The sequence below is a fragment of the Rhincodon typus genome, unplaced genomic scaffold (assembly GCF_021869965.1).
Source record: "Rhincodon typus isolate 14 unplaced genomic scaffold, sRhiTyp1.1 hic_rhity00002084, whole genome shotgun sequence".
Taxonomy (NCBI): Eukaryota; Metazoa; Chordata; class Chondrichthyes; order Orectolobiformes; family Rhincodontidae; genus Rhincodon; species Rhincodon typus.
In genome coordinates this window covers 1-25000 of record NW_025967722.1, presented here as the reverse complement: position 1 = coordinate 25000, position 25000 = coordinate 1, and the positions used below count along the sequence as shown (strand labels likewise).

The following is a 25000-nucleotide window of genomic DNA, read 5'->3' as shown; positions in this document are numbered from 1 at the left end:
CTCCCAGGGATGCATCCTCAGTCCCCTCCTGTACTCCCTTTACACCTACAACTGTGTTGCCAAATTCCGAATGAACGCCATCTACAAGTTCGCTGATAACACCACCACAGTGGGACAGATATCTAACAACGATAAGTCAAAATACAGAAAGGTGATAGAGGGCTTGGTGACGTGGTGCAACGAAAACAATCTGTCTCTCAATGTTGGGAAACTAAACAATTGATCATCAACTTCAGCAAGAAAGGAGGTGAACACGCCCCCATCTACATCAGTGGAATTGAGGTCAAGAGTGTGAAGAGCGTCACCTTCCTCGGAGTGATGATAACCAACAATCTGTCCTAGATTTCCCACGTAGATGCGACAGTCAAGAAGGCACAACAATGCCTCTTCATCCTCAGGCGGCTCAGGAAATTTGGGATGTCCATAAGGTCCCTCACCATCTTCTATAGATGTGCCATTGAAAGCATACTGTCCGGGTGCATAATCGACCCAGTATGGCAACTGCTCTGCCCAGGACCGTAAGAAACTACAGGGGGTTGTGTGCACCGCCCAGACCGTGACGGATGCCAACCCTCCATCCATGGACTCTATTTACATGGCTTGGTGTCACTGAAAGGCAGCCAACATCATCAAAGACCCATCACACCCCGGTAATGACCCCCTACAACCTCTTCCATCAGGCACAGATACAGAAGCCTGAACACATGTACAAACAGGTTCAGGGATAGCTTCTTTCTGGCCGTTATCAAACTGTTGAATGGACTCTAGCCTAAAGTAATGTAACCTGCAATGTAACCTGTACGCATCTAAGTCTTTTTGATCTGTACATACTTAGCTTGTGTTCTGCATGTACTGCTCGTAAACAAAGCTTTTCACTGCATTTTGGTACACGTGACCAATCAAACAATCACACACACACAACTTCAATAGCAGTCTGTGCATATACACACCCTCAATAACTAACTGCATGTACAGACATACCCCCTTAAAGCAGTCTGTGAATACACACGCAGCCTCAATAACTGACAAAACACACAGACCTACAATAGGATTCTGCACTTACACAAAGGTCGAGTTACAGTCTTAAGAATTAAATCTGTCTCAAGGTTGTTTGGGAAGCAACAAGCTAGAAGAGTGGATGGGATTGCTCCAATCCACCTCCTACCCCCTGAATTAGAAAGGGGCAGCAGCTCACTCTCATTTAGGACACAGTGTTACAGAAACAGCGCCCAGTGAGTGCCAGTGGGATGGATGGCATTGGATGCTGCGGGGGGGGGGGGGGGGATTAAGTTGGGGGGAGGTGGTATCTGGGCCTCACTGAGGAGTAGTTTCCAAACACACACAGGAAGTCAAGTCACTTGAATGATAAACAAGGGACCACCAGCAGGCATGGAGCTAAAGCCAGCAAGATTCGACACTTTTGTGGAAGAAAGGGAGATATTTTATGAAGCTCTTTTTGCAACCGAACTATTGTGTTTAATAGAAACAGAAGGTTGTGAAGGTGAGGGAAAGTGTCAGCATTGCTCGTAACATGAAAATATTATCCTTTGGGTAAAACAGAAACATAAGCATGAAGGATTTAGAAACCACGGACTGGTTAATGATATAAACTTCCCTGTTTTCCAGATAAAACCTGTGCAAGAACTGAGATGTGAGTGGACCTGTCATGTTCCTGTTGCAGCCTGTGGTGGGTCTTTCACAAAACAAAACCTCCATTTAGAAATATCTGATTGAACAGGACTGCAGCTTTAGTGTCGCAATCCCCATAGAGATTTTTAAAAAGGGATTTAACCTTCCAGTTACCAACTGAAGGAGAGGTGTGGCAAAAAAATTTAAAACCTTTACTCTAACAAATTACCAAAAGCACCATTGACTAAACAATGCTTTATTTTTGTTGATAACTTATACTTTAAACCTGACTGGTACATTTCCCTTTTATATTTACCACACTACACACTCTCCATGGAATCATACTGCTTATAGTAAACAGTCCATAGCTGCTCCCAGCAGACTGTGAGGTCTCCATTTCCAGCTTTGCCAAGCAGGAACTACAAGTGAGTGTCTCCAAGCACTTTTTTCAGTTTTCGGAATTTCTTATCTCCGCATCCAATAGTAAAGCCTATCTCGAAGACGCTTCCCCTCTGGCCATGCCAGGATGAATAACCCAAGGTTATCAAGAGAATGAAAAATTATCAGGATACGCAGGAATGTAGAGTTGAGATTAACATCAGATAGGCCACAATCTTATTGAATGATCTACACTTGCTCCTCATTCAAATGAATAGGGTGGCATGGTGGCTAGCACTGCTGCCTCAGAGTGCCAGGACCCTGGGTTCAATTCCATCCTCTGTGTGAAGTTTGCATGTTCTCCCTGTGTCTGCACGAGTTTCCACCAGGTGCTCTGGTTTCCTCCCATAGTCCAAAAGATGTTCAGGTTAGGCGGATTGACCGTGCTAAATCGCCCATAGTTTCCAGGGGTGTGTAGATTAGGTGGATTAGACATGGGAAATGCAAGGGTATGGGGATGAGTCTGGGTGGGATGCTCCTGTTCAGAGGGGTGGTGTGGACCTGCTGGGCTGAATGGCCTTTTCCATACTGTAGGTATTCTGTCAATCCTTAGATGGGTACAGGATGTAGCTCGAGTATTTCACAAAAGCCAAACAGTTCTGTGCTCTATGATATTCAGAATTTATACGGAAGCCTGTAATCTGACCTTAAAAATGGCTTCCTCTGCTGTCCTCCCCATGGCAACATGAAATACATGACTGAAATAGAGTACTCTTGACCCTAACTCTTTTTTTTTTTAAAATCGAATATGCAGATGACATTAAACTTGGTAGAATTGTAAACTGTGAGGACAGCGTGGAACATCAAAAGGACACTGGCAAGTTGGTGGACTGGGTAGATACGTGACAGATGAGGTTCAATGCAGAGAAGTGTGAGGTGATGCACTGTGGTCAGAAGGACATTGAAAGACAATATAAACATGGACAGTTACAATTTTAAAGGCAGTGAAGCAGCAGAGGAACCTGGGTGGGTATGTGCACAGATCATTGAAGGCACCAACAGCAGTTAATAAAGTATAGTGGCTTCAGCTTTATTAATCGGACCACAGAATACTAGAGTAGGGAAGTGATGGTGAACTTGTACAACAAACTTGTCAGATCTCAGCTGCAGTACTGTGTCCAGTTGTGGGTGCTACATTATAGGAAATACATGAACCCATTGTACAGCACGTAGAAGCAATTTACTAGAATGGCTCCAGGAATGAGAAACTTAAGTTGAGGAGATTAAAGCAGTTAGGACTATTCTCCCTGGAGGAAGGAGGCTGAGAAGAGATTTAGATAGAGGTTTTCAAAATCATTAGTGGGCTGGACAGAGTAAATAGTGTGAAGCTGTTCCTACTTGTAAAAGAAATAAGAATGAGAGGGTATAGATTTAAAGTGATTTGCAAAATCTTTTTCACACACCAAGTTGTTAGGGTCTGGAATGCACAGCCTGGAAATGTGGAGGAGGCAGGTTCAACTGAGGCCTTCAAGAGGGCACTGAATGATTATTTGGATTGTAATGGTGTGCAGCGACATGTGGAAAATGCAGGAGATTGGCATGAGATAATAGAGCTGTTGTAGACATAACGAACTGAATGGCCTCCTGCACTGTAATAATTCTGTGATCTGGTTTTACGCTGTCCGCCAGTAGCAAACAAAATCTTTGAAATTCTCTTCCTAAGAAGGTTGTCAATGAATCATTGTTAAATTTAAGGCATAGAGAGATACATTTCTAATGTTTCAGGTAATCAAGTAGAGTAAGCAGGAAAATGGAGTTGAAGCTGAAGATCAGCCATGACCTTCTTGAGTAAGCAGAGCAGACTCGAGGGGCCGAATGGTCCACTTCTGCTGTTGTTTCTTGTGTTCTAATATTCTTGTCATTTAGCATTTTGCTTTCAGTCTTAAAATCTTACAAATTTTCTACCTCAATGCATTAAAGCTCAGATCAGGAGTTGCCCCTTCTTATAAAATTAAACAGCAAATGAGGCTATTTGGCCCACCCTACCCACACTGGTCTTTCACAAGAATTTTCTAATTAGTCCTACAGCCCCAGAGTCCTTCCATTTTTTTAAGCATATATACAACTTCTGTCCCAAAATTATATTAAACCTTATCTCTTGGATGTCCCTGCTTCACCACTGGCAGCTATATCTTCAGCTTCCGGGCCCTAAACTCTGGAATTCTCTCCCTAAACCTCTCCTCTTTTAAGATTCCCTTTAAGACTAACTTTGGAGGAAAGAACTTCAGAGTTGCAAGTAAAGAGTCTGGGTAAGTCTGTCAAAAGGGTTGATTGCTTCAACTAAGCTTTTTTTGACCACCTTGTCCTGAAATCTCGCTTTCACCCTGCTTGCTAATCACACTTGTGAGTTGATGCCAGGGATACAGTACAATAAAGGTGCTACAAAAATCCAAGTTGTTGTTGCATGCAGCAGACTTTTAGCCTGTCTTCCAGATCATAACTTACTTTCTTTAAATAAAAATCCCTACCTCTCCCAACCTCTGCTACCAGATATTTTGCGAATTAGCTTTGAGCTGTGGTGACCAACCGTCCTGTCAGTGGGATTAATTTTCTATATTTGCCCTGTTCAAACATTCACAGCCCATAATCCAGAAGCCCAGAGGTGGAACACAGTCAAGGAAAAGGGAACAGACTGCAGCATTGATCAGACAATAGGCTGATTGTCTTGTGTTGTCAGCAGTTCAAGATTTCAATTTACTCCAGCCTCCAAACACCTCGATACCAAGGTTAAAATCTCAGTGACATGTCAGTAACAAAGCAAGTCTGAAGTGTTAGCCCCTGCTGTCTGACCCTTTGACACAGCCTGGCAATCTTCATGGATCACTTTACCCGGAGTTAAATATTGATTTTTTTAAAAAAAACTCTTTTAAAATTGCAGCAGGGGATGGGTGGAATGTACAGCCACATATTTCTCTCTGATTGTTGGTTACTGAGCAGTGGATCAGATTGTATTGTTGCTGCAATTCAATTTGAGACTTAACTGAACCCATTAAAGTATGTAACATTTTAATGTCTAGATTAGAATGTTTATAGAATTTGCACTTTCACTCTAAATGTGGCATTAGAGTGAGGAGTCAAAGCCAGCTCGCTGGCAAGATTGCCTAACCCTTTGACCTCTGCATGCCAAGGCTATTGACATCTGCAGATTGTTAAATTGAACAGATTGATTGTGGAAAATCACATTAAAGATTTTAGTGTTTGCTTCCATTTATTCCCATGAATTCACAATTTAATCGATGTTTTCCCCTGCTGTAGAGTCTAATTAACTGGCTTCCTTTCCTGTAGCCCCTATCCTCTGGCTCAAATGGAAACCTCACCACCATTATGAAGCACAGTAATGTAAAAGTGTAAATGCAGTCCATTCAACCCATTACATCTGTCTCAGCCCTTTCAGAGAATGACCCAGTTAGCCTCATTCTCCACTGCTCTTTCCCCATAGACTGTAAACATTTCATCTTCAAACTCCACATTGAAAATTACTATTCAATCTGCTTCTGGCCTATTCCAGATCTCAATAACTCATTGTTAAAAAATTAATCCTCCCGCTGACTCTTATGCCATTACAACAAAGTGATAAACTGTAATAGATGCAAGATAGGAGATTGGGGAGTTTATGATGTGGGGGTTGAAATGGGGAAACACAGAGGAGAGGAAGTGTTAGAAGAATAACTGGACCACAGCTCAGGGACGTAATATGTTCCTCATTATAAAGCTGCTGGTTGTGTCTTTATGTTTATATAATATTTTACGTAATGTCATTGTTAAATAGAAAGCTTACGGTAAAACTGGCACATTATGTTGACTGGAGCCTGCAATATGGCCTATGGGCAGGGCTGAGGTCTCAGCTGCGGTTATAAGATCACAGGTTTACACTGCAGATCTCATTTTTAATATGAATAAAGGAATCTGTGATGAAGAAGGTTGATACAGAAAGTATGGAGGGCTGATCACAGAATGTATGGCTTGTGTGAAAATGTAAGCTTTTACAGATCAACGAGGCAACAGTCCAAAACTGAGGCAGACTGCAACCTGATCCTTACTCCTCACCAACCTTTCTCACTCCTGCCGAGTACAATGTACCTCTGCTGGGTTACAGTTGTACAGCTCCCCTCTCCACACACCAAGATCCCATCTAGGTACCCAACAAAACTGCATGGGGCAGCCATCAAATTCCATTCTCTCCTCACAACATTCACAGCACAAGTTTGCTCACACAGCCATGCTTAGCAAACAACAGCAATAAGCAAGCACTATCCAGCTCAATTACCCACTGGGCACTAGTGTTCTGTACCAGCTGCAGTTCCATTTATTTGTTAGACATTATTTAAGGCCTGAAAAATATTAAAATGGAGTCAGGGCAGTCTGACCCTAGTTCCTGGTCCTCAGATTTCTTTTCCTCCCTCCCAAGTGTGTTGGGAAGGAGCAAGGTGACTGACATTAATTAGAAAGCTCAGGTACAATGGGCTGAATGGCCTCTTTGAATGCTCTGCCAGTCTAAGAGTCTGAATGAATTGATGTCTAACTGATGCAGAATACGTTGTTTCTGCACCACAAGTACCCATTTCTGTAACAAAAATATCCACCTGAAGTCTTCTGCACTTCCTCAATTAGTTAAACCACCAATGATTCATATCCTGTTCAGAAAGACCCGTTGTCCTAGGTTCTTCCCCCATTTGTCAAATAAGCAGCTCAGCAGCATCACCTCCAGCAACCAAACGGCATTACAGTCACTCATGAACTGCACATTAACAAGATTAATATGAGCGGACTGTTCAAACCCTTGATGATGTCCATTCCGTTAGGTCACAGATCTGCACTTGATCTTTATCTGCCATTCTTCCATATCCCTTGTAGCCCTCTGACAAAACAATCAATCAATCTGAACGTTGAAAGTGTCAGTGACAGCGGTAGTCATGGTAGGAAGCGCGTCCATTCAGCAGAACCTTTGGCCTGAATTAACAGGCTGGTGTTTTCCTGTCACAACTTTCAGGAAACCAGGGTGTTCTGAAGTGCTTCATAGCCAATGGTGTACATCAGCTCAGTGTCATCATAGCTGTAATGCAAGAAAACCAGCAGCCGTGCTGGCACAGCAAGCTCCCATAAGCAGCAACAATCAGCCAACTGTCTGTTTGCAGCAATTTCTCATGCAAACCAGAAACATTAAAATTCAGTCTTGCCAGAAATGGAGCCTGGCCTCCCGACTAGAGGAATGCTTCCACATCAGTGTGAGTTTTGACCATGATTTTCAAAGATTTAGTGGGCCACTTTGTGAAGCTGCGGGAGGGGCAAGTTTGCAGAAAGTGCTGATATCAGCACTGGTGAAGCTTTAAGCATGGCCTGGGACTTTTCAAACACTAGATTAATCATTAGAACACGTGATGGAAAGCATTTAAAATTGTAGCCTCCGCAATCTCAACAAGTGTCAAACCTGTAAACACAAATCCACCCCCCAGATATTGACAGACACGTCTGGCTGTGTTTTCATATGAATATACATCATACAGGAATTATTATTTGAAACCTTTGTACTTGGCAGCAGGGCTACGTGTGTCCTGGAATCATTTAGTCTGGTAACTGTGTCCACTGAGCCCTCACTTGGATAAAGGGCACAGTCTGTCTGGCCACACATTCAGTCACTGAACAGTTTCACTTCAAACTCCCCTGTTGCTCGGGCACTTGCTGGCTGTGGACGCTGTCGCTGGAATGCTGGCCCACCGCTGCAGAACCTTGTCAAAAGATCTCAACATCCAGCAAGCCCTGCATGTTTAAGTAACCGTGGTGGCAGAATGGCGGCACATGTGGATTGGTCAAAGCAAACTTGAAGCAGGATTCTGCGGGGAAACGGAATCTCATTAGAACCTGAAGCTCTCCCATAAATTCAGCAGTCCCTGTGATCAAAATACATCCTCTACCAATGAGTTAATAAGAAACAAACAAGCTTGCACTCATGTAGTGCTTCTCACAACCACATGATGCCATCAAACGCTTCATGGGTAATAAAATCTTTTAAAGTGCAATCCCTTTACTGACGTACAGAATGGCAGCGGCCTTGGCTACACTGTTCGATCTAGTGTGAACACTCTATACAGGCCTGAACTACCGTCAGCTCACTCCCTAACAATGCTGGGGAGCGCTGAGGGAGGGCTGGAGCTTCGCTAGTGGGAAGGGGATGGACAAGTGGTACAGGGTTTCACAGCTTCTGTACTGGATAGGGCAGTGGTGCAGTCCACACTCAGAGGTGCAGACACACAGACTAACGGGGCTGGAAATGAAGAACAAACACTGCCAAGGTGAAGAGGATGGGAATGAAACCATACCCCAAGCAAACGAGACAAAGCAGTGACTCTAAATAGTGAGTTGTTACATTGTCCAGCCCATTGTCTGAGGTCTACACCACAGCACCCAAGCAATGTAGCCTAAGGCCTCAAGCTCCACGATAGGGCACAGCAACATAGAGGCCCTGGGCTTCACAGCACAAAGACCCAGGTTCTGTCCTCTTAACTCATCAGAGACAGGCAGTAATGGTGGCAGAACCTACAACAAATGACAGAAACATTGGGGTCGTGAGAGGTCGGGAATTCAAGTCATTGAGAGTTCCAAATGTGGAGTGGCAGCATCTCACCCAGAGCAGCCATGGGACCCTTGCTGTAGGGCCAACCTGAGTAATGGACAGAGAAAGGGATGGTCCCCAAACAAGAGGAGAAACAGCTCGAGGTAAAGGCACCTCCATATAGGGATGCCCCTGTTCAACAGGATTCTCTCACAAGAGGATGTCGCACCTGCAAAGAAGCTCCTGAGGTCAGTGCCCAGACAGTTCTCCAAGAAGCGGCGCAGGGGCAGGATGTGAGCTTTGGCAGCCGTCCAGTCAGTCAGGAAATCTTCCACAACATGATGGATGTAGTGTGGACGGGGGAGGGGCCACAACTTTGGTCTTTGCATCATCTCGGTCTCTGAAAACAAGCAGAAAAAGTAGTCTACGTCCTGGCATGTCCTGTCAAGCCATGAACAAGCCTGTTCACTGCCACCTGCGCAGCATACACTCCACTTTCCCCACCCCTGGATCTACAGTACTCCCATACATAGGAACACTCTGCTCCATCTGCATGGACTCACACTGTTGCCCATATAAGGGGGAAATATTGGCATAGTGATAACTTTACTGGACTAGTAAAGTCTGAGATTGGAACGAGCTGGTGCAGGCATTATGGCCTCCTCCTGCACTGTAATAATTCTGTGATTCTGTGTATAGAACTGATCCGGCCTTTGCAAGGAAGGAGATGGAATAGATTGAAACACTAACCTGTTGGGAGACGTTTGTAGAAGTAGATGACGGGGTGGAGGAAGTTTGAGAGCCACGCATGCCTAGGCTCTCCCACTGAACGGCTCGGATGGAAAACATCAGCCTCTGGTCTGGAAAAGTTGCTCCCATATTCCAGGTTAATAACAAATAGCCCATTTGCTGCATTTCTCCCGGTGTTTTCCTGAAGATGTGGAAGTGCTCCAATTGGATACTCTTCCAGGTATTCAAACTCTGTGGCATTTCTGCAAATAAACAGCAGGATAGATGTTAGCAGCCACAGGAAGGCTCACTCAGTATGGGATGCATACCTCGCTCCTCATGACTTTTGCTGGACAGCATAACTGAGATAAAACTGTGGGGGCCCAGTGATGGGGTTGGTTACAGTCAAGATTGTATACCAGCACACTGCATGTCACCATATAAGCAGCGTGGGCAATTGTTCCCTCTCTGTATAGAAACCACACAATCTGGGCAATACTGAGCCACATGGTCCCACCATCATAGTGTGACATTCAAAATAGCTCAGAATTTGCAGATATTAAACCAAGGCTCAGTGTTCTGGGTTAGAAAGGGAGGAAATCAGCTAGCTCTCCCAGCCCTGATCATTACCACGGACACTCAGTGACAATAAGCTCAGGCCATCAGAACATAAGACAAAGGGGCTAGAGTCAGCCATATACCCACTCAGGTCTGCTGTGCCATTCAATATGATAATAATTGAATTTCCACTTTGTCCTCAATCTCTTGATTAATTCAGGGCCCAGGATTCTCCTGATCTCAGTCTTGAGCATATTCATCACCTGAGTATCAACAGTCCTCCACAGCACAGAATTTACAGTCTGAGCAAAGAAATCCTTGCTCAACCCTGTCTGAAATCACCAATACCTTCAAAGATTGGGTCACACTGTAATGCTGTCTATGGATCAATAGTCCTCTGACGATCTTTATCAACACCCACACTGCAAATAGAAATAACTTGGTAAGGGGATGAAGAGTGGACGGTGGAAATGGAATGAGACCCTCTCACAGGGTAGTGTATGCCTGGAATTCTCTATCCCAGAGATATGTGGAGGCTGGATCACTGAAAGCACTTAAAGAGGAGGTAGGTGGATTTTTGAAATCTCAACGAATTGAGGACGACAAGGAGCTGGAATGAAAGAGACACTGAGGGCTGGGGTGGATTAGCCATGAATGTTATGGAATGGCAGGGCAGACTTGAGGGCCTCAACTTGCCTACTCCTGCTACTTTTCTTGCGTTCTATGGTGAGACTGGGTAAATGCAAGGGCAGAAAATTAAACAGAGAAAAGCCTTGTGTTGCCAGGAGGACTGACTGTGGAACAGCTTTCTAATTGATGCTCCATTGCAAGTTGACAAAGTCAGGCCTCTTAAGGTTTCTAATTAATCCCATTAACCTTTAGTCATGTTCCTCCAGCTCCATACTGTGTTGTCTCCAAACATCAGACCTAGTTTCCATTTGGTTGATTCTCCTTCTGTTGCTATCTCCTGTTGTGTCAGTGTCACCAGCCAATGATACATGAACTGACTCAAAGTCAGTATAAACAGTAGGTAACAGAAACAGAAACTGCTGGAGAAACTCAGCAGATCTGGCAGCATCTATGGAGAAAGAAACAGAGATAGTGTTCCAATCCAATTTGACTCTTCTTCAGAACTCCAGTAATGGTAATTAAACATGCATATTTTAAACCTGAACCTAACTGACCCAGACAGTTTAGAGAACAGGGAGTTTAGAATACAGCTCAACATTCCCATGAGGTGCCAGCTATGTCTTGTTAGCTGATCTCAGTCTAGAAGCGGTAAGAACTCAGTATCGCCAGGTTAATCTCAGCCAGAATTTTGCTCTGGTAATAATCAAGAAACCTTATGTTGGAAAGTACATGGTGGGCAACAATGGGTTTACGAGTTGGATTCAATCCAACACAGTGTATTGCATCACAAATGGAGGTCATCCAGGGAAACTTGATATAAACCATTGTGACACATGTTTTACTGAATGGAAAGGGAACAGCTTGCTGTCTTCGGATTGTGAATACTGCACTGAGCCCAACTAGATCTTTTAAAGTGCAGGCTCACTCACTTCTGTAGCAGCACAATGTCAGCCAGGACACTGAACATCTGATAAAGACCAGAGGCCTCGTTGATGCGCTTGATTATGGTGTTGGTCAAATGGATGATGGGCAGTGTGGTGGCCGGCCAGGTAGTACCATGGTATCGATGCTCCAGGAGGTGATGAACAGCACGGGCTGGCAAGAGACAACCAGAAACCGCAGGTTATAACAGCAGCTTGACAAATCAGGCACCATAATGAAATCTGATAATCTGCGATCAGTCAGCCTTCCATCTTCCAACTTTTGTAAGCTTAACTCATCCAAAATAACTGCCTGTATTGTAAACTCACACCAAGTCCCATTCATTGACTTACACTGGTTCCTGGTCTGGTAAAGGTTCCACTTAAAAATTTTCAGCCTTATTTTCAAATCCCTTCATGGTCTCACACTTCTCTATCTCAGCAATCTCCTCCACCTCCACAATTCCTCAGGTGTATCTCCTCATCCAATTCTAACCTCTTGCACACTCCTGCTTCTAATCACTCCACAACTGGTGGCTGTACTTCAGTTGCCTACTCTCTAAGCTCTGGAACTCCCTCACTACATTCTCCACCTCTCTGCCTTTAAGATGACCTTTAAATCTGTGCTTAAACATAAAATATATATGAAATATGAAGATAGTGGATTTTAACATTGACAACTGGGTGACAGTCACTGTTATTCGCCAGACCAGACCTCCCCCACAGAGTATTGTGGGGGAGATAGCCTAGACCCTAACTTTTATATTTATTTAAAGGCAAGTGTAAGGCACTGTGTTCCAGATGTAATTCAATTGGTCCACCACCTGGCTTTAATCAAACCACACTTTATTCTTACAACAAAGTTAAAATACAAAACAAAAATTGGCATAACTTTAACGCTATTGAAATATTTAACAAGATAATGTCGGAGTCATACAGCGTGGAAACAGACCCTTTGGTCCAAATCGTCTGCGTCAACCTGCCATCCCATCTGACCTAGTCCCATTTGTCAGCATTTGGCCCATATCCCTCTAAATTCTTCTATTATTTAACCATTAATCATCAACAGTTCCAATATAGACAGCATCCCACAAACATACACTTTGGCAAAGATGTAATTCAGCAAAACAGTTATAGTTCTCATCTGCTCTCTCTTCAGTCGAAAGGAAAGAAACAATCTGCCCTTTTCGATTTTTAAGAGGAAGCCTTGCTGTCTGAGACCACTTTACCAGCCAGGAACTTAAGCTTTTAGCTCAGCAGCCAGCAGAAAACCTTCTCAACTAACTGAAAACAAAACTAAAAGCCTTCCTGGATCTGTGTGAGCCTTTATCCTGCCCACTCATGATTCTTTTGTCTCACAAAAAAGAAACACCCAGGGAGAACTCAAAAGCTGTTTACCAACTGCATGCCTGAAGGAGACATTTCGGCAGCACTGTGGCAATATTGCAAGAGAAATATCACAGACCACATCTCTTAAAGGCTACAATTACAGTCCCTGACAATCACGACCTCTGGAGGCAAATTATTGAGAAGAAAATTGGAAACATGCAAGCAGAAACAAGTTTATAGAATCATTTAATCCCTACAGAGTAGAAACAGGCCCTTCAGCCCAACAAGTCCACGCTGACCCTCAGAGCATCCCACCCAGACCCATCCCCCTATAACCCACCTAATCTACACATCCCTGAACACTACTGGCAATTTAGCAATGTCCAATCCACCTAGCCTGCACATCTTTGGACTGTGGGAGGAAACGGAGCACCCGGAGGAAACCCACGCAGACATGGGGAGAATGTGCAAACTCCACACAGACAATCGTCCGAGGGTGGGATCGAACCCAAGTCCCTGGCGCTGTGAGGCAGCAGTGCTAACCACTGAGCCACTATGCTTGTTATTACTTTGTTGCATGAGCAACCTTACACATGATGAACTCCTTCCAGTGACCTTATACACTGTGCAAGTTATTAAATGAAGACGTAACAGCTTATTCAGTGCCCTGAAAATGTCCATTTACAGAACGTCAATTGACAATACTGGGTCAGCCAATGGAGGCAGGGCTAGGCTTAAGGCAGAATTTCCAACTGTCCAATTTTACCAGTCTGTTCAGTCAGCAGAGAAAATCTATTCAAAAAACACACTACAGCAATTAGATATTTACTAACTATAGCAAATAGAACTCATCATTATAACCACAGAAACTTTTTTTTATACAGGCAGAGTCCTTTCTCCAGCAGTGTAATGTGATGGGCAAATAATCAAAATAACAAAAATTAGGGGCATGAAATCAATCTCAGCCACTCTCTAGCTTTATGCTCCCCAGGCAAGGTCAAAGCTAGAATTACTCAATCTCCAGCCTGGGTTGAAGTAGTGCAGTCAGGAATCCATATGAGGGCAGAGCTATCCCAGCTTTGTACAGCTAGAAGCCTCAGGGGCAGCAAAGTTTAAATGTATGCCATCCCCATTAATTTATTGTTAATTTTTACTGACACCAAAGCAATCTTGCCCTGATTTCAAGTTTACCCACCAGTATATCAACAGCATCAATCACTCTGTTATGTGTAAATTACCACAAGCTACCTTTAATTTGGCTTCTTAAGAAATCTCACATACAAACAAGTACGGAAACAATTAGTTAAACTTTAGTGTATTTAACTCCTTTTTCCCAAGGATGGTTAATTGGTGTTAATAGGGCATCACGGTGGCTCAGTAGTTAGCACAGCTGCCTCACAGCGCCAGGGTCCCAGGTTTGATTCCACCCTCAGGCAACTGTCTGTATGGAGCTTGCACGTTCTCCCCATGTCTGCATGGGTTTCCAGTAGGCGCTCGGGGTTCCTCCACAGTCCAAAATGGGCAAGTTGGGTGGATCAGCCATGCTAAATTGCTCAGTGTTCAGGGATGTGCTAGGTGGATTAACCATGGGAAATGCATAGTTACAGGGATAGGTGGAGGGGTGAGTCTGGGTGGGATACTCTTCAGAGGGGCAGTGTATACAACTTGATGGGCCAAATGGCCTGCTCCCACACTGTAGGAATGCTATGGTGTGTTGCTTTTAATTCCTTTATAGTTATTTGTCCTTGAGTTTTTCATACAACAAAGAAAACAAAGAGAACAAAGAACAATACAGCATAGTAACAGTTCCTTCGGCTCTTCAGGCCTACGCCAACACATTTTGCTCTAACATATTAACAATGTTTTCACTTACAGGATCTGTATCCTCTATTCCCTTCCTATTCATGTATTCGTTCAGGTGCTTCTTCCACCATCTCCTCTGGCAGTGCATTCCAGGCACTTGCTACCCTTTGTGTGAAAAACATACCTCGCACATGTCTTTTAAACTTCCCCCTCTCACACCTGTACCCTGTGTTCCCTCGTAATTGACCCCTCCACCCTAGGAAAAAGCCTCATACTTTCTTCTCTATCCGTGCCATTCATAATCTTATAAACTTCTATCAGGTCACTCCTCAACGTCCTGCATTCCAGTGAAAACAAGCCCAGTCTACCCAAGCTTTCTTCATAGCTAAAGTCCCCCATACCAGGCAACATCCTAGTAAATCTTTTCTATACACTCTCCAAAGCATCCACATCCTTCTGATCGTGTGGTGACCAGAACTGTACACAATGTTCCAAGTGTGGCCTAACTAAAGCCCTATAAAACTGCAGCATAACTTGCCTATCCTTGTACTTAATGCTCCTTCCAATGAAGGCAAGCATGCCAATGACATTTTTTACTACCTTATCTACCTACGCTGCCACCTTCAGTGATCTGTGGACCTGCACACCCAGATCCCTCTGCATTTCAATAATTCTAAGGGTTCTGCCATTCACTGTATAATTTCCACCAGTACTTGACCTTCCAAAATGTACCACCTCACATTTGTCTGAATTAAACTCTATCTGCCATTTTTCTGCTCAAGTCTCCAACTGATCTATATCCTGCTGTATCCTCTGACAATCCTCCTCACTATCAGCAACTCCACCAACTTTTGAATCGTCCTCAAATTTACTAATTAGGCCAGCTATGTTTTCCTCCAAACTATTTATGTAGATCACGAACAACAGAGGTCCCAGCACTAATCCCTGTGGAACACCACTAGTCACAACCCTCCATTCTGAAAAGGATCCTTCCACCACTACCCTCGGTCTCCTATGACTACGCCAGTTCTGTATCCATCTCGACAGCTCACCCCTCGTACCATGTAACTTCACCTTTTGTACCAGTCTGCCATGAGCGACCTCGGCAAAGATTTTGCTGAAATCCATGTAGACAACATTAACTGCTTTTCCCTCATCAATCATCTTCATCACCTCCTCAAAAAACACAATCAAGTTAGTGAGGAATGACCTTCTGCGCACAAAACCATTCTGGCTATCGCTAATATGTCCATTTGCTTCTAAATGCGTATAGATCTTGTCCCCGAGAATCTTTTCCAATAATTTCCCTACCACTAACGTGAGGCTCACAAGCCTATAATTTCCTGGTTTATCCCTGTTACCCTTTTTAAACAATGGACAACATTGGCTGTTCTCCAGTCCTGTGGGACCTCACCTCTGGCCAAAGAGGACACAAAGATGTCTGTCAATGCTCCAGCAATTTGTTCTCTTGCCTCCCTCAGTATTCTAGGATATATCCCATCAGGACCCAGGGACTTATCTATCTTAATACTTTTTAAGAAGCACGACATCGCTTCCTTTTTAATAGCAACTTGGCCTAGAAGATCGACACTCCCTTCCCTGAGATCATCCACTGCCAATTCCTTCTCTTTGGTGAATATCACCATAAGGTATTCGTTTAAGACCTCACCTACCTCTTCTGGCTCCACACACAGATTCCCTTCTTTGTCCTTGAGTGGGCCAACCCTTTCCCTGGCTATCCTCTTGCTTTTTATATATGTATAAAAAGCCTTGGGATTCTCCTTAATCCTGTTTGCTAACAACTTTACATGACCCTTTTTAGCCCTTCTAATTTCTTGTTTAAGTTATTTCCTATTTTCCTTATGTACTTCAAGGGCTTCGTCAGTTCCCATCCTCCTAGACCTTACATATGCTTCCTTTCTCTTTCTGGCCAAGGTCATTAACACCCATGGTCATCCAAGGTTCATGTAACTTGCCATATCTATCCTTCATTCTCACAGGAAAGTGCCACTCCTGAACTTTAATCAACTGCCATTTGAAATACTCCCACATGTCCAATGTGGATTTACCCTCAAACAGCTGCCTCCAATCAACAGTCTCCCATTCATCTTGGGAAACAGTTTACTCTGGAAAGAGTTATTGCTGATTCTTTCAGCCCATGAACAGTTATTAAATTTCTGAAGTTTACATTGTTACCACTTTCTAAACCCCAAGGCACATGTTGCCTCTGGATTCTCTTTTCCAGTACTACATCGTGGCTCCCAGTTACACACCAAGTTAACTTAAACCCTCCCAAATAAATTTAGCAAATCACCCACAGGGACATTGGTCCCAGCACACCCATCCAGCCCATACAGGTCCCACCTCCTCCAGAACTAGTCCCAGTGTTTCAGGAACTTAAAACCTTCCTGTAATAGGAAGGGAGAGATCAAAAATTGTTTTCTGTAAAGTGAATAATTTCTATCTTAAATGTTCTTAAAAACTGACATTATGTGGGATCACACAATGCCAGCTGATGATAATTTCTATAAAGTTCGGACCAGCAATAACGATATGACCAAAGCTTACATCGTCCTCCTGGAACGTCCCACTCCTTTCACTGACTAGACATTGCAGCCAAGCCAACATGAAGGAATAGTGGACGAGATGTCTACCTTGGCCAGTTTTGAACAAAGGAAACCATCAAAACCTATTACTGCTTGACTTTATGCTAATGACTCCATAAATATCTTTCAGAAAACACAATTGATCTTGGACAGGACATCAAAACCCACCTTATTAGCTGAGGGATTAAGGTGGGAAGCCAAATCACATGACTGGAACAGCTAGCATAGAATAATAGAATCCCTACAGTGCAGAGAGAGGCCATTCAGCCCATCATGTCTGCACTGACCCTCCAAACACCATCTCAGCCAGATCCAGCACCCAACCTATCGTGTAGACCCACACTTCCCATGGCTAATCCACTTTTCTAATGACTATGGGAAATTTAGCATGGCCAATACACCTAAGCCTGCACATCTTTGGACTGTTGGAAGATTCAGAGCACCTGGAGGAAACCCACACAGACATGGGGAGAATGTGCAAACTCCACACAGAGTCACCAGAGGGCAGAATCGAACCTGGGTCCCTGGTGCTTTGAGGCAGCAGTGCTTACCACTGAGCTACTGTGCCACAACAGGAAAGTTTCAGGTTTGGTGATGCCTACCTCTAAACTCAACTCTCAAAAGTCTGATTTCTGGAAAGAATCCTGTATTTTGCCTGTGAAGTGAAACAGTTCCCATCTTACAATTGCTGCACTGTCAACTACAATTTGACTGCAAAAGGCACTTCTGTGCAAGGTCAACTGAAAGAACCTCCACTGGATAATGATAACACCGTGTGGAGCTGGAGGAGTACAGCAGGTCAGGCAGCATCAGAGGAGCAGGAAAGTTGGAACCCTTCTTCAGAAATAGACCCAAAACATCAACTTTCTTGGTCCTCTGAGCTGCCTGACCTGCTGTGCTCCTCCACCTCCACACTGTGTTGTCTCCGACTCCAACATCTGCAGTTCTTGCTATCTCTGGTGGATAGTGATTTATTTGACTCTCTAATTCATGTGAACAGATTCTAATATCTCTGATTTTAGGCAGATTATAACTTGCTTCCTTTCCTTTCTTTCCTAGATGTGTGTGTGTGAATATGCATTTCCTGTGAACCTTTCTACCACGTTTTGAATGTAGGACAATTGGACTTCACAGACAGAGTTTGAACAAACACACACTGCCTATTTTTAAGGGGAAAAACAGTTAATAAAGAATATTAAGCACAGTTAAGAACAGGAGAACTGCAAAAATAATTCATTTCACCTTTTATTCTTGTCTGTGACCGCCCTTCCCTCCTGCACCATCTCTCCAGCCACATAATCCTATCCATGTTCCTGTTTCAACACTCACTAACAGGAGGCGAAGAACTTGCTTGCTAGCTCACTAGCAAGGTACGCTGCATAGATCAGTGATTTGGTTGAGAAATAAATCTTAACCAGAACATTATCTAGTGCAGTGCTGATGGTGTGCTGCACTGCCTTTCAGATGAGACCTTAAAACAAGATGTCATCCTTTTCAAGCAGACCTAAAAGATCCCAAGGTAATATTTCAAACAAGAAGCAGGAGCTTTCCCCAGTGTCTTGGGCCAATATTTATCCTTCAACCTGACCTGGAAAGACATGGCAAAGTAGTAACACACTGCATTCAAATTTTGTGGTTCACACCCTGGAGATGTGGATGCAAATCCCACCATGGCAGCTGGTGGAATTTAAATGCCATTAATACATCTGGAATCACCTATCTAACCTATACAATTACTATTTCAGGTACTGAACTTCTAGCATTTCAATCTCCAGTGGGAAAAAGTTTCTGTTGTTATTTTACTAAATCTCTGCTTTTTAACCAAACTTAATTTAGTTTAAAGAGGATAAACAGAGCTGTTTCCATTTATGATGAGACCAAAACTAGACAATTCAACTATAAGATCCTATTAATTATTCAATAGAGAATCAGAAAATAAAAGTTTTACCAGAAAGTGGGTAGAATGAAGAATCTGGATAAAAGTATTGCTTTAGGGCAGAAAACGAGTGAGTTGTGATAAATGGTTGCTTTGCCAGACTGGAGGACGGTAGACAGTGATGGTAAACAGGACCATGGCTTCTTTGATATATACATATAAATGACTTGGATATTGTAATGCAGAGTAAAATGTCAAAATTTGCTGATGACACCAAATTTGGAAGCGTACCAAACAGTGAGATGGATACAAATTGACTGCAAAAGAATGCAGTCAGCAAAAAAAAAAGGCAGACAAGTAGCAGATGGAATTTAACACACAAGTGTGGGGTGATGTTTATTGACAGAAGGGATACAGAAAGGCAATACAGGCTTAATGGCCCAGTTCCAAAATGCATGCACAAAGACAGAGACCTAGGGATACATGTGCATAAATATTTGGAAGTGGCAAGATATATTGAGCGAGTGGTTAGTTAAACACGTGAAATCCTGGACTTTATTCAGAAAGACATTTAGTACCAAAGCAGTGAAGTTACCGTGAACATTTATAAAACTATAACATGTAGGACCAAAAGCAAACCATTCAGCCCATCAAGTCTGCTCTGCCATTCAATTAGATCATGACTTATCTGATGATCCTCCACTCTATTTTCCTGCCTTTTCCCATAAACCACGATTCTCTGACTGATTAAAAACCTGTTTACCTCACCCTTGAATATAGTTAAATGACATGTCTAAGGTGAGGAGTAAGTGGTTCAGAGGATATGGGAGGATAAAATGTGGAACATGCTGCCTAAAAGGATGGCGTAGGCAGCTACTCTTACATTTAAGAAGTATCTGATGAGCATTTAAAATGTCAGGGCAGAGTAGGCTATGGGCCAAGTGCAGGTAAATGGGATTAGTATAGTTTGGTGTTTGTTGGTCAGTACAGACATGGTGGGCTAAAGGGCCTGTTGTATCCTTCTATGACGCAGGCCTCTAAAGCCCTCTCAGTAAAGAATTCCACAAATTTACAACCCTCAGAGAAAAAATTCTCCTCATATAAAGCTTTGGTTCAGTCATAACTAGATTATTACATCCAGTTCTGGTCACCACACTTAGTATGTGAGGATCCTGGACAGACTGCGGAGGAGATTTAACGAATAGTTTCAAGGATGGAGGATATTAGTCACAAGGTTTGGCTGGAGAAGGCGAGGTTGTGCTCCTTGAAGCGAAAGAAATTTGGGAGAGGTGTGCAAGGTTTTGACTAAATAATGCAGACAAAGATAAACCATTCTCAGTAGCTGATAGTATAAGGACTAGGGGACACAGAATTAAAGTTTAGGTAATGAAACAGAAGTAGGTTGCGAAAAGATATCCTGCAACAAGTACGAATGACAGGGAATTAATTCTCTACAAAGACGGCGGAAGCAAAGACAGTCAGTGATTACAAAACGAAATTGGATAGGCACTGGAGAGAAATAAATTTGTTGGGTTGTAGGGATAGAGTAGGCGAATGGGACTGATGGACTGTGCTACAGAAAGCTGGCATAGACTCAACAGACAGAATCATCGTCCTCTGTGCCATATTGACTCCATGACTATGATGACCAAAAGCAGCAGCTGAGAAATAGTATAGATGGATGTATGGAGAAGCTAGGATTAGAACATGGAGGAGAAAGGAGTAGAAGGATATATTCATTCAGTGAAATGAAGTAGAGTGGGATGAGGCTCATTTGGATTATATAAACCTGAGATGGCCCAGTTAAGTGGAAAGTACCATTTCAATGCTGAAAGGTCGATGTGGTTCTACCCATGGATTTTCTTGAGGAGGCATGATGCTCACCTGTATAGCGGAATCCATGGATGAACCCACCAGCTGACTTCCTGTAATCGATGGAATGACCGGCTGTCCCAATAATAAACATTCCAGGCAGGCTTTCTGATTCATATGTGGCCTTGACCAGTGGGTATTTGTTTGTGCGGCCTCGGCCCCTCTTAGGTTTGGTAAGACTGTTAGAGAAAACATCAGCAGCGATGAAGGAAAGAATGTTTATGTTGCCTTCATCAATTTTTTTTTTGTCCCTTTACATCTTAAAGATGGTACCACCTTGCTGGAGCTTTGTTTCTTGAGCTTCAGCCAATCCTCCAGTAGCGGGCCCATCGATTGGGAGCAGGTGGGCTGCTCAGCTGTGGAGGGCATCACAGCTGGATTAGGCCTTAACCTAATAATTTTGAGCAAAGGTTGCCAAAAGAGTGACCTGGAGCAGAAGCCAGGATGTGCACAAGACACTTGCTGCAAGTGAATAGCTAACAGATGAAGCCATTCAGCTTCTCATACCTGTTCCATCCACCAGTCAGTGAGATCATGGCTGATCTGTGACCTGATTTCATAGAATAACCATTGCCCCATTTCTTTTTAGCACCCACCGGTGAACAGAAAACTATTAATCTTTAAAAGGAACAATTGATTTAGCAAAAACTGTCATTTGGGGAAGTGTTCCAAATTTCGACCACTATTTGTGTGTTAGTTGTTTCCTAATTTCATACCTGTAAGGCTTGACTCTATGTCAGCTAGGTCTAGATTCCCCTAAAACAGATAAACAGGGGTTGACCCGGTCTTTTCAGCTTTAACACCATGACAATTACAGCTAGGTCAACCCTTAACTTCCAAATTTCAGTGAATACAACTTTAGTTTGTGCAATCACTTCTCATAATTTCAACCTTCAAGGTTACATTTCGTTCTGGTAAATCTATGCTACACTCCCCTTCCAAAGCCAATATATCCTACTGTTGGTGTGTTGTCCACTGCACCAGGTTTTGTCCGAGTAGGATTAATATGGCTGAAGCTAGCCTCAATACTCACTTTCAATCATGAGCGTTTTGGATTTCTTTGCACCAGTCAACCATATGTTAATGATCTATGTACATTGACCCATAAGTTTCTTTGTAAATGAATGGCTCATTGAAACAGTTCAGAAAAGATTTGCAAAGATGTTTCTGATGTTGGAGGATTTGAGCCGTAGGGAAAGGCTGAATAGGCTGGGGCTATTTTCCCTCAGCATCAGAGGTTGACAGGTGACCTTATAGAGGCTTATAAAATCATGAGGGGCATGAATAGGGTGAATAGTCAAGGTCTTTTCCCCAAGATAGGGGAGTCCAAAGCTACAGGGCATAGGTTTAAGGTGAAAGGGGCAAGATTTAAAATGGTCCTAAAGGGGTCAACTTTTTCACGCAAAGGATGGTGATTGTATGGAATGAACTGCCAGTGGAAGTGGTGGAGGCTGGTACAATTACAACATTTAAAAGGCATCTGTATGGATACATGAATAGGAAGGGTTTAAAGGGGCACGGGCCAAATGCTGGCAAACGGAACTAGATTAATTTAGGATATCTGGTTGGCACGGACAAATTGGACCGAAGGGTCTGTTTCCGTGCTGTACATCTGTATGACTCTAAGCTGCATCTCCATTACAACCATGATCCAAACGTTCAGCACCCTCTTCTCACGCTGTACGATTTGGATCTCCCTTTCAAAGTCTGGTTTCTTGCATGCTAACCATGATGAGTGCAACATGAAGAGCTTCAGGTTTCTGTTTCTTTATAGCAATCTTGAGAAAGCTCTAAGATCTGGTCTCCTCATGTCTCAACAGGATGAGCTCACAAATCACTGCAGGTAGAAAAAAGCAGCATTAAAAGAAACTGAAATGAAATAAACTCTCCAGGTGCAAAAAGGCTGAGCAGGGTTGGGAACTGAAGATGAGGCTCTTTGCTTTTCTAGGTGTCTGAGACTTTCTTATTCTTGCACAGGATGTACATAACACCAGCGAGGCCAGTATTCATTGCCCTTAAGAATGGGGTAGAAATTCCCCTTTTTGAATCTCTGCAGTCTATCTAGTGTAGGCAGATAGGCAATGAGTTCCAGCATATTGATCTAGTGACAAAGAAGGGACGCCAAGAAAGCTGCAAGTCAGGTTGGTCTGTGGTTTGCAGGTGGTGGTGTCTACTGCACTTGTCCTTCTAGATGGCAACTACTGATGATTTGGAACGTCCAATCAAAGAGGCCTTAGTTGGTTGCTGCATTACCCCTTGTATATGGTACACATTGCCACCAGTCCGTGTGGTAGCGGAGAGAATGAATTTTTAAGGTGGTGGATGGGGTGCAATTAAGCAGGGCTGCTTTGTCCTGGATGGCATTCAATTTCTTAAGTGTTGTTGGAGAAGCACTCATTCAGGCAAGTGGCAAGTATTCCATCACACTGCTGACATATGCCTTGTGGGTAGTGGAAGGGCTTTGGGGAGTCAGGCAATTAATTTGTCATAGAATTCCAGCCTCAGACCTGATTTTGTAGCCACAGAAATTTAACACCCAGGATGTTAGAAGTGAATGATTCAGTGACAACAATGCTGTTGAGCATCGAGGGGATATTCTTGCTTTCTGGAGATGGTCGGTGCCTGCTACTTCTGTGACACAAATATTACTTGCTCAAGACTGAATGCTATCAGGGTTTTGCTGAATGTACCAATACCTGAAGAGTCATGTACGATAACTAACATGGTGTTTCATCGGCAAACATGCGCACTTCTGACCTAATGGTCATTGATGAAGCAGCTGAAAACGGTTGCCTTGAGAAACTCTGGCAGGCTGACATTCCAACAACCCCACAACCATCTTCCTTTGTGAAAGGTATGACTCCAATGATGCTCCGGTGGGGTTATGGTCTAACAGACATGAGGTGTTGTCAAGGGACTGGGTACATCTTTGACCAGTTAGAGGAGGTATTTTTTGCCGTTTAGTAGCAGTATTATCTGATAGCCAGTTTGGCAATGAAATTGGGATTTGAGCCCACAAAATGGAGCAATTCTAATTCAAAGGCATATAAAAAGATAAGGCCAATCATCAACTGACAATTTCCAAATAATGAGACAGAATAAGAATTCTCAGAAGGGATCCAGGGTGAACAAGGACAAAAGCAGAAGTTAAGGAGTAATAGGTGTTAGGGGGGAAATGCATGGGTGCAGACAAGGACCATGTGAGTAGTGTGCACAGGGAAGGTGCTGGAGGATGTACATGAGTGTGGGGAAAAAGATGAGACGGGAGTTTAACGGCTCAGCCAGCTTGAGTCAGGAAGGGAATAAGGCTGAGGATGGATCATTTGGGTTCCAGGAAAACTGGGGGAACTAGTTAAAACATTAGAGATTAGAGGGAGACATTGAGTTCGCAACAAAGTGAAAAGAAAAATGGGATAAGGAGAAAAGTTGGGCATCTAAGAAATGTTGAAAGTTTGGGTCCTCACTCCCTGAAAGGAAGGGGAATTTTTCTTCTAAATTATTAAAGTGAAAGCATAAAACAAAGGAGGAAATGAAACAGTGGATAACTCTGAAGTGAAAGTAAGGCAATACTGGAGAGGTTGAGAAGGTAAATTTTGTAAAGGAAAGTTAACCTTTCACAAAAGATAAACAAAAGGTGGGTTCAGCATTTCCTGAAGGTTCAAGGGACAGTGCAATTACACTTACTTGTTAAAAATAGAAAAGTCAAAATTCCACCCTAAGCAGCGGATGACACGGTCATAAGGCTGACGCACTGAAAAGTTATCAGCCTCTTCCACTGACAGGAGACGCTGGTCATTGCTGTTGAGCACATCCTGGGAGGCATTGTTCCTATCGAAGTGAAATCGCAGTCTTAGATGCAGCTTTCCCTTTCTGTCTTGTACAATAGCAATGTTGGCCAGGTCTCCTTCTAGCAAGCCATCCAGTGACTTCAGCTGGTATGTGTCCAGCATGGCGTTATTCACAGCCCTGAGGTGCACACAAGAGTGAAACATGAAGAACTGAAAGCAACAGGTCTCTTTGACCTACAAGCACTAAGTGTGGTTAACCGCTCAAGCAACTT

The 25000-nt window shown here is 43.3% G+C and overlaps 1 protein-coding gene across 1 annotated transcript; it reads right to left on the bottom strand.

The window, feature by feature from the left end:
* Window positions 1–3076: 3076 nt before the first annotated feature.
* On the bottom strand, window positions 3077–24906 carry foxred2 (FAD-dependent oxidoreductase domain containing 2; the record flags this gene model as incomplete). The annotated part of the gene is made up of 6 exons (XM_048592943.1): window positions 3077–7898; window positions 8847–9017; window positions 9368–9609; window positions 11464–11629; window positions 20953–21119; window positions 24625–24906. Coding segments are annotated over 6 exons (1129 nt in total), but the record flags the coding sequence as incomplete, so codon positions are not given.
* Between the last annotated feature and the right edge of the window lie 94 nt (window positions 24907–25000).